General features: G+C 39.9%; 1 protein-coding gene across 2 annotated transcripts in view; it reads right to left on the reverse strand.

The window, feature by feature from the left end:
- MNAT1 (MNAT1 component of CDK activating kinase) overlaps nt 1–11,311 on the reverse strand; it is a 107,810-nt gene that overhangs the window by 68,840 nt on the left and 27,659 nt on the right. For both annotated transcript variants that reach the window (XR_012680355.1, XM_075193531.1), the window contains exons 5-6: nt 11,023–11,163; nt 3,897–4,016 (exon numbers count right to left, since the gene is read on the reverse strand). Coding sequence is in view for 1 of the 2 variants with exons in the window: in XM_075193531.1 (XP_075049632.1) it covers nt 3,897–4,016; nt 11,023–11,163 (261 nt within the window). In the remaining variant the exon portion in view is untranslated. The remainder of the gene's footprint in view (nt 1–3,896; nt 4,017–11,022; nt 11,164–11,311) is intronic.

Consider the following 11,311-nt stretch of genomic DNA (forward strand, 5'->3'; position numbering starts at 1 on the left):
AAAGCTGGGAAGACATGCAATCTATATCAGCCAGTAAAAGCACATTTTCACACAACGCACTCAGAAGTGACCATTCCAGCATTTTTATTTTTATAAAAGTGGGGAGGGGGGGGGGGGGTGTTTTCAAATCAAATGTAAGGGGAATATAAATAAGCTGAATCCACATATCTCTAGCCCACCCGCATTACATTTCTCAACTTTTCCCTCTGCAGGAAATTACAGCACGCTAATAAAATATCAACAGTGAGTTCACAAATCTGGAGTCGCTATAAATGGAACCTGTTACTAGAAACTATCCAAGAAAAGTCTACGCGCTACAGATTACTATACTGACTGCAACCAGGACTGTCAGACACCGGACATTTGTGTTTACTAGTAAAATAGCCATTCATGTACAGTTTGTTTTTTTTATGTCAAAATAGTCATACTGAAATAAAATGGTCACAAATCAAAGACTGGGGGCAACTCAATATATGCTCATGTGTTAATCAAGCAGATGCCATCTTTTAGCTGGAGCTTCAGTGATATAGACAGGTCAACTTACTAATATTTCAAGGGCATGGGTGTCTAAAGTCATGTACGCATGGAACTCAAAGGAAAAAAAGAGCATAAGCAAAGGACAACAGTGGGCTGAAGCCCATCCTCTGGGGCTGTAGTAAATGAGCATTAATCTGACATGCAAGGCAAAACAAGTGCAATGGACTGCAAATATCAACCTGTGGCGCAAGTAGCCAGCTTAATTGAAAATGGTGCTTCAAAACCATCGGAGTAGGATATAATCAAGTTCATTAACTGCTCATCACACTTGGGAATGCACGTCTGCCAGGTGTGATGGTTTGAACGCGGTAATTTCCTTAGTACCATGAAGTAGTGATCAGCATCGAGCTTACGAGTGATTACCTTCTTCCCATCTTGCAGCATTTTTGGAGGGGCTTCATTCAGGATGACAATGCCCCCATTCACAGAGTAAGGGCGGTCTTCCAAAGGCTTGAGGAGCCTGGCACTAAGGTAATCCATATATGATGGCATTGACAGTGCCCAGAACTATACCGAATCAACCACGGCCACATACAGGCTCCACACATGTGTATAATATATATGTCTATCTATATGTTAGTGCTTCAGAGCAATGATGTCCTTTCTAATGTGTTTTCATGTTTCGCACCAACACTAATATGTAATGTGCTGTGTTATAGGGCCAAATAAATGAAAAAGGTATTGTACATCTCACAAAGACAGACCACAATATCTAACCATGCCACCCCTCGTATTAGGAGCACAATACCCGACCATGCCACCCCTCATATTAGGACCAGAATATCTGACTATGCCACTCCTCATATTAGGAGCATAATATCCGACTAGGACACCCTTCAAATTAGGACCACAATATCTATGACACCCCTCATATATTAGGACCACAATGTCTAGGGCACCCCTCATATATTAGGACCACAATGTCTAGGGCACCCCTCATATATTAGGACCACAATGTCTAGGGCACCCCTCATATATTAGGACCACAATATGTATGACACCCCTCATATTAGGAGCACACCACATCTCAGAAGCAGAGCCCTCATAGATATTTGCACCAGTGTTTTTAAACACTCCTGGCTTTGCATGCTTTAAAGCATGCACTGTACCCAATATCTTTGTGCTTAAATGAAAGCACAACAAGAAAAAGCAACATAATGGTAAGATGATCTATATGTAACGTAAGCTTTGGCATCTCAAAGAGATCACTATTCAAAGCATCTTTAATTTAACAAAGCACCGTGTTTGGACAACAGTGGTAGGCAAGGCAGAGAGTACCAGCCCTACTACAATAGAGGGAGTAATACTGTCCTCACACAAGGCTCTGTTTAGGCCAAGGCAGACTGCCTGCAGGAGAAGAGACAACAATGGTGCAGGAAGAAATAGATCTGACAGTACTGCCGAGAACTTGGATGTGCGTATATAGATAATCTGCTATTACATCCATACAATAACTGAAATCTACACCGCTTTCTGAAGCAGATACAAAGCATCAACTTTGAGTCACAGGTTATGAAACAAAGTTTTTAACAACAACACTACTATAAATGATAAAATTAAATGATCTGATTCCCTAATGCACAGACCAGATGAGCTGTGATATGACAGCTGATATCAGGCATATCTGCACGCTCCCTGCGCTCGGCCAACGACCGCCGCATCTCCTCCACTCTTATCACCTCTTCCCACTCCAGAATCCAAGACTTTCCCCATGCAGCCCCCCTTCTCTGGAACGACCTCCCTCGTTCTATCCGTCTCTCTCCTACTCTGTGCTCCTTCAAACCTGCACTCAAAATTCACCTCTTCCTCAAAGCCTACCAACCATCCACTTAACCCCCATCTCCTCCCTTTAGCTCGTCCTCCCTTCTCTCCTCTTGCCTCATCTGGCTCCTCTTGTGCCTGGTCTGTTTACCCTCCCTTAGGATGTAAGCTCGTATGAGCAGGACCCCCTCCCCTCCTGTCTCCATACCTGTTCTACTGCTCCGTGTTTACTGCATATGACTGGCCGGAGTTTCTGAAGTATTGGTACTTTTTGTTCATTGTTCTGTATGGTTTCACCCTGTATAGTTACTGTTAGTACTGTGTGCGGCGCTGCGGATACCTTGTGGCGCCTAACAAATAAATGATGATGATAATAATAATAATAATAATAATAATAATAATAATAATAATAATAATAATAATAATATCGGCCTTACAATGCAGCTCGTTTCACTCCAAAACTACAGGACCAGGATACCAGATGACGATCCTGACGATACAATTATCAGGCATGGTGGAAAAATCAAAAGATGATGGATACTGGCCCGTGTGTGCCCGTCCAATCACTCCACAATGAAGCCAAATTTGTGTGTCTAATCTGAACAATGACTTTCTGTGTGGCCACATTAGTGGGAGCAATTTAACAGAAAATGTTTATATTCTACACAGAAACCAGTGTTACAACATAATGCCATATTTTGCTTCATTTTATTGTCCTGACTATATGTACAATTACACCTTACATTTCTGGTGATGAAATATCATCTTATTCGTTCCCATATGTAATTGCGTGGGGAGTTCTTGCCTTGAAGAGCTGCGTGCGGACAAGTCTCACCAAGTGCAAGAGCAATACTTGCGTTGAACTCTCTCATGTCGAGTGAAGTGTAGGGACTGGCAAGATGGGGACAATTTTGGCACAAGTTGGTTATCTTGACCAATATATTGCAATGTATTAAATTAACATTGTATGTTGGTAATATATAGATCATTTTAAAATAGCTATATAGCATCATAAATATCCTATTGTTCTTTACTAGATCACTAAAGGTGAGCGCAGAAGATTAAATTCCACCTTATTTGTAATGTGGTCGCACACTAATCGGACCCCCAGTTTTCATTTAATATAACCCTAAAATATTGACATAAGAATACTAGGTTACTTATCTCGTCACAGCTCCCTGCCAATAGTTATCCATTCTAATTTAAATAATCTTGTTTTAAAGGAGTCCCCTACCTAACATGTATGAATACTTCTTATAACATTACTATATAACTACTCTACTTACCTTATCAACTCTGCTTCGCTAATAAGGATTGGCCGCAGTGGTTATGCCGCCGTTATTTAACAAAATTCTCAAATTCCAACTTGCCAACGCTCCAGTAACCACTATGCTGTTCGTCATGTGCTAATCTAAGATAGCACATTAGAATATGAGCTGTATTGCACACTGTAGCCCATTATGACCCGTTATAGGCCAAAGAAAATAACATGAAGGGGAGAATCACAATAAGGGACATCATACCAATGAATCACCATGGTGGACTGGTTGCCTGTCATGCATGCAGTTTCAGACAAGAAAGTAAGACGCCAGACTTACCATTCTGATGCCAGTGGAAAATGTGACCGTCGGTTTAGCCCTCTCCACCTGCATTTCAATCTGGGTAGTTTTGCCTTTGTGCTGCGCCAAGAGGATCGAAGCAGGAAGTCGAGAGGTCTCCTGTATTTGTTGGAGGGAGAGACAAGGGGATCAGATTTAAAATGTCATGACCTCATCATAATTAATACAGTAATTGTAAATATTTTGCGGGTGCGTAAAACATAACATTATATAAACAAAATACATATTGCACTTTACACGTCAAAACTATGTAAGTGGGATAGAACTTAGAACAATATTAAGGTCAGCTTCCTACTACATAAGCTTCAGTGTATGTATGGCCCCCTACTGGCTGTGCAGCTCCACCTTCTCTGTCTGTGCATCAATCTGCACGTAGCGCGGTTATTAGAGGACAAATGATGGCACCTCCATTATTACTGAAATGCAGATGTTCAGCTTTGGAATTCTGCTGGGGAAAACATTTATTTAAAATCAGCAAGTAAGAGACAAAGGGCTAGATTGACTAAGCTGCGGGTTTGAAAAAGTGGGGATGTTGCCTATAGCAACCAATCAGATTCTAGCTTTCATTTATTTAGTACCTTCTACAAAATGACAGCTAGAATCTGATTGGTTGCTATAGGCAACATCCCCACTTTTTCAAACCCGCAGCTTAGTAAATCTAGCCCAAAGTCACATAAACTGGATCTTTGCCCACTACTAAAACTCTCTCTCCAATGCCCCCATTGGAGGCAATCTGAGCTTGAATTATGTTCCACTGACATTCTATTCTTGTTTTGTGTCGTATTAAACCTTATGGTCTACACAAGGGTCATGCACTCAAGTACTTAAGTGTTTCGGTGAAAATTTGAGTATATGAACGGCTTTGCCCTGTTTAATATGATGTTCACCATCAAAAAGAGTTAAATAAAGAAGTTACTTCATTGATTCTAGTAAAACAGACCTTATATGGCCCAATCCCAACTCATATGATAATTGGACAGTTTGTTTGCCGAGCAGCAGGATCACTTTCAGACTACAGGGGATCTGTAGCGTTGACTTGGAAGCGGACTGCACACACACAAGAGACGATAGAGGTCATCTCAGACAGGATTTACTGGCATGCCCAATAACCAACTGGACAGTTGTGATTGGATCATTATAAGGCATCGTGCCAGTTTTGGGTCACACATGAAAAAAACCAACAACAAAAAAAACACACACACACACAAGGGGCTAGATTTACTAAGCTGCGGGTTTGAAAAAGTGGAGATGTTGCCTATAGCAACCAATCAGATTCTAGCTATCATTTATTCAGTGCATTCTACAAAATGAAAGCTAGAATCTGATTGGTTGCTATAGGCAACATCTCCACTTTTTCAAACCCGCCGTTTAGTAAATCTAGCCCAAGGAGTCCGTTCAATTCACACCGCTCGGCTACACATTCAAATCTTTATCTCAGGTTTGAATTTGCTTGAAAATTAACTTGTCATCACACATAAAACCAGACTGAGGTCTTTAAAAAATTAAATAGCAATTTATTGCATCTACTAAATGCTAAAACATCAGGTTTATTTGATAAAAATAAGAATATCCCACCTAAAACTACAGTGCTGGGGTGATCTTTCTTTAAAAACTACCGAGTAAGGTTATGAATCCATTCCCAGCTCCTTAACGGCACAGAAAGTACTTTAGGGAGCACCTTTCTATTACTGCGCATGACTTGAGCTGAAAAGGCAAAGCAGCCCGTCAGTAGATGTAGTATATGCAACAAGCAGCTTAGGATCAGGTAACCACTTCATAGAATGTCCATTACCACAACACAATCATCATCCTCAGCTTGGACAGATTAGTTCTGCACAATTTAAGATTGTACTGATGCATTTTATATTCCTGTCCAGCTTTATTTTTCCATTTTAATAAAACATGGAAAAAAAAAAAAAAAGTTAACTTTTAATGAATATAGATTTTAAGAAATTAAAATGAAATAGGATTAAAAAACGTCAGCACTTTCCAACTAGACACAGATCAATAGTTTTATTAAAGCAAGGGGTGTTAATCGCCGTTAAGTCGTCCAAAATGAAGAGAGGGATCTCTTACCATTTGTATAGTAATTCTATCTCCAACAATTAAAAGTGGATTTTCTCTATCCCAACAAAAAAACTCATAATGATAATTGTTAATATGAGGCTCCCCTGCAGAAAGAACTGTTGTTGAATAAAAAGAAGATTCACATCAGATAGTACCAGAGGAGCCTACTGATGCCAATAAAAGCAACTAGTCAAGGCTTCACGTAATGCTTAAATGTTAACAATTGGATGTTTTGTAACACCAATAATATTGTGGAATTCTAGAACAATACATTGTGAAAATAAAGTTCTGTTTTTTATATATATATTTTCATAACACATATCCAATCCAAACACACATACATGGAATTGTATCACAGTAAAAAGATTACATGGTATTAGGCATTTATAGACAGAGATAATCATCTACGGCAGGGATCAGGGAACTTTTTTACCTTTTACCCCCAAATATATTTAGTTACGCCGATATTACCCCCTTGATTTGAAAGGAAGGAAATCGTATATTATTAATTATTGGAATTCAAAATTTTATTGAGTCTATTCAAAATTTATTTGAAAGCTTCAGCTTCAAAACTTCATGTTTTTGGAGAAATTATGTTGTTTCATTTTTGATACGAGCGCATCAATATTGGAGCATTTTGATGTCGGAGCAATTTGGATACAGTCTTCAGCGTCCAATCGATTTCTCTGCTTTGTTTTTATGTTCGTTAGAGTGGAAAATCCTTGTTCGCAAAAGGTAGGTTGTTGCAAGAGGCAGCAACTTTTTACTGCCTCCTCATGTGCAATTTTAAATGCCTTAGCAGCTGTTGACATCCAAAAATATGACAGATCTGCTTTGTTTTCAAATGCAATACGTGCTTCATTATTGCATCGTGCTTCTGGTACAACAGCAATTTCACATTTAAAGGGGTCTACAATGCAACTGACAGCATGTGAATCGGCAGAATTACCCCCAGGAATTTTATTTTTACCCCATTTGGGGTAATTTACCCCTGTTCCCTGACTACTGATCTACGGGAAAAAGAGATACTGTATGCGAGAACTTGGGATTTTGTATCTACGGGGGAACACACCAGATGTACGGATACAATATAGAAAGAGAAGTTGTCCCACCGAATACACTAAGATGTTTGACACTATAGGCAAAATGCTGAGGGTACAATTGAGTACAAGAATTGTGGGGGTTTGGTAATGTGCAACAGAGTACACAGAGATGTAGGTACTGCCTGGGCAGTGTGTAACATGTACTGGAGTACATGGATGTGTTGGCACAGAGCATAGCGTGCAATAAGATACACAGCGGTGTTGGCACTGGTTGAAAAGCGTTTAGCATGCAATGAGATACACGGATGTGTTGGTATTGTTTGAACAATGAACAATGTGTAGCGTGCTATAAACAAATGGATACCAAAGGAGTACATCACAGCGACACTGTAGAACAGAGATAAACAGCAAGTGTAGCGGAGTACACACACAGATGACAAGGCGGGATTGGCACAACCTAATACACTGGAACATCACCTGGGATCCCCAGAAGAGGATATGGAATTCACTCAGTGAGGACCCAGGTCTTGGCCCATTGTAGTGGGTTCCCTTCGTGAAAGTAGCAGAGTACATAGCTTGAATGAGGACTCTGATGAAAATACAAGAGATGGAAATGCGAGTATGGGTGGGCTGCTGTCGGGAAACTGGACAAAGGAGCTGAAGGAACATGAATAGCTGTTATACTTCCTAGTACTGAGTGGGAGTATCGATGTTGTACACAATTGATACTCAGACACTGAGGAGTGCACCGAGCAGGTTCTTATAGTGGCTGGTTGGTTGGTGATTCCCCGCATGTGTCACCAATACTGGAGGTTAGTGGTAACACCTGAGAGAGGTGTTATGTCATCTCTAGCCTTAGGCTAAGCTCTGCTGAGTGTCGGAGGCCGGCCAGTGATGTCTAAGACTGCGGGAACAGACACTATAGTGATAGGAGACCAATCCAGCAAGCTACAGCAATATAAATATAATTTCAGGCAAAGACATCATGAACGCAGCCATTGTGTGCGCTGAACCAATATATCTGAGAAAGCAGCATCAGAAATTAGTAACATAATAGAGGCACGAGGCACTTGCATTTTCAAGTTACAACAGATAAACACATTTATAATTTAAAGAGATCAAGTTCTTGTTATATATTTGTAAACTACCGCCTATTCAATACGTGTTATTAGTCTAACTAAACATCTTCTCTCCCTAGCCAGTTGCCAGGGACTGCTCCACGCAGTTCGTTTCCAGGGCTTCTCTGGTTGTAATACAGAAATGACAAATCAATTATGCTCCCAACTTTACAATGTTGGCGGGGGAGTTATGCAAGTGGATAGACCAATCACATGCTGCAATCTCATGATTGGTCATCCTGCTCCCAAACACCACTGTGGTCAACTGAGGCTTTAAGAACTGGAGGAACCCCTTGAAAACAGCAACAGGGGGTAGCCCCAGAGGGTGTGGTTTAGTATAAGAATAAGGTTACTGAGATGTATATAATTAATCATAGCTCAGCTTTACGCTCTTATTATAAAAATTAAAAAAAGCAAACATTTGCTTGCAAGGAAACATTATACTGAAACATAACTGATGGACTAATTAATGCAAAATGGGTACACAAGGTAAAATGAAAGTAAAAAGGGTGTTATGAACCAGAGAAACCAGACTTTTGCTTCCATTCACTAAGCTGGAGGAAAAATAATTATTTCGTAGTTGCATTTATATGCCTCTGGGGGCGCTGGTCTATTACAGACTGGAGCATTGCATCTCAGTCCACTGCTGGTCAATCCGACATGAATAAATGCAAACATGGAAAGATAACGATTACTCTGCGTATTGTTTCCCTTTGACTCAACAGTTAAAAGGAAAATAATCCATGCTGATAAAGAAGGGTATGTTTTTACTTTGAGAGTCATTAAGTATTAGAATACAGCATGTGTTCTGTTGGAAGCCTGGAAGTCGGCAGCCATAGAAAGAGTTTGGTCAAGGGAATCCATTTTTATTGGCTACAGCGGTGTGGATTTCAGGACCACCAGAGCATGGAAGCCAAGAGAGAGATAATGTCACAAGATCTCCATTGTCCGCCTTCAACAACACACAAAAAGCTTTTTATATGGTAGAGTGGAGCCTAGTGGAACGGGTAATTGTGAAATGGATAGAACCGCAAAGAGGAGTGACTATCAAGGTACTATTTTTAATTGTGTAAATAAATGATCTGACTTCTCAGCAGCTAATGCACCTTAAAAATCAATTAAAAGCAGAAAGAATGTCCTGATTGAACAGTCCGGCTTAAGCAGTACATTCCCTGATTTCCATTCATTTACTCTTCTAAATATAGCTCTCCAGCAGATATAATTACATTTCTTCCACAGAATGTACTCAAGCTGCAGCTCGCAAATGAAAATCTATGTTAAATTCCTATTAAGTTCTGCAGCATTACACCAGCTACAGACAATGAGGACATGCTGCATAAATCTCTGAATAATGGCTATTTAAATGTAATTTCCCCCTCCTAGACATAAACACTGAGCTATGTACATGCGTAGTGTCCGTGGACAATCCTTCATTCCGACACGGGACATTTCTAATGAGATAAGACCTGGGGCTAGATTTACTAAACGGCGGGTTTGAAAAAGTGGAGATGTTGCCTATAGCAACCAATCAGATTCTAGCTGTCATTTGTTTAGTACATTCTACAAAATGACAGCTAGAATCTGATTGGCTGCTATAGGCAACATCTCCACTTTTTCAAACCTGCAGTTTAGTAAATCTAGCCCCTGAAGCTGAAGTAAAGTGGTTTCTACAAAGCAGTTTCAGGTAACTACTCCCGTTAACAGACATTGCAGTTACCCCCTTTTAGCCGAAAATAACCGATAACAGAACAATAGCGTATACACAAATTCAAATCAACTGTAGACACAAAGTCAAAGATTTCCAGTTCTGTCAAGGTATGGGAACTTTTCACATATATATTATGAGTGTTATTATTGGTTTTTGCTTTTAGGCCAACTTGTATTTTAAGATTAGTGACCCTCGGGCAAGCACAGCACATAGTTTTTGCCTTTGACAAATCACACTGGAAAATCTGCTTTATTAAGGAACATTAGCGTTCAAGACATGAAGTAATGGGTCATACAATAGGTAACATTACACTATTGTGTAACATGAAAACTAAGCAAACATCTTACAATATATTAAAAACAAGAATCCCTGAGCTCCAGCTTAATGTTCAGCAACACAGACATTCCCCCTAAAGTCAAGTTCTAGTCTTCTGTTAAAAGGAAACCTTATTAATTTAAAAACACAGCATGGGCCTTATTTAACCCCCAACGCAAAATAAAACAGCAGCCCCAAGTTTGATGGAAAAACAACCCCAAAAGTTACTGAAAGAAACTACCCTTTCACTGATAATTTAGCTCCTGAGGGAAGTGTCTGAAATTAAAGTGTGGCTTCTCCTTCCCCAAGTAGCATGGAACATGAGAAGGAATGAATTGGGATAAAGGGTTAAAGAAGCACCAAACCTATATTTTATGGCATGAAACGTGGAGGTAAAATACATTGTGTGGTATTACACTCCAGCTCTGTTAAGTAGTAAGTTATTAAGAGTACAGAAAGCTGTGGTCCCTGCCACATCTTTATAACAATCATTATAAGCAGAGACTGCAATCATTTCAATGGATGTAAAATCACTGTCCCCGTTTAGGAATCCACCAATCCACACTGTGCAATCCTGCAATAACAAGTTTGGAAAGTTGTCAGTCACTCTGTGTCTGTTAGTTAAGCACTTCCATTCTAACATGGCAACCTGCTGCAAAGGGGTTAAAAAGAGCACGGTGGACATATTTAAGCATAAACACAGAAGTTAGGTTATGTATGTTACTCAGATCAGTAATACACAACTGAATGAATGAATGAATGGCATTGCTTGCGCTACAACTGGTGCATATTTAGTAAGAAATCTGCACAGTTGTAAAAACAACTTTCTACTAAATATCATTTATATTATTTACCAGCTGATCCAGCAGCTCTTGCTTATTCTTTCTCTTCATCCTTTGCTGAAGTTGTTCTTCTTTCTGTAGAAGGATTCTCCGCTGTTCATTCTCCTGTTTCTCCACTTCTAGAGCTTCCACCAGCTCATCCTGCTCCCTGGTCTACGCATGATACAGAGAGGTTTACCGACATCACCAGAAATATATACTATTTGTACATTACTGTAGCTGCTGCCCAGACCTTATTACTGCTAGATGTCCGCAGTCAACCTGCTAAATAAATAAGTCTGGGACGCTGAATTGGCAACCC

Source organism: Mixophyes fleayi, chromosome 12 (assembly GCF_038048845.1).
Source record: "Mixophyes fleayi isolate aMixFle1 chromosome 12, aMixFle1.hap1, whole genome shotgun sequence".
Taxonomy (NCBI): Eukaryota; Metazoa; Chordata; class Amphibia; order Anura; family Limnodynastidae; genus Mixophyes; species Mixophyes fleayi.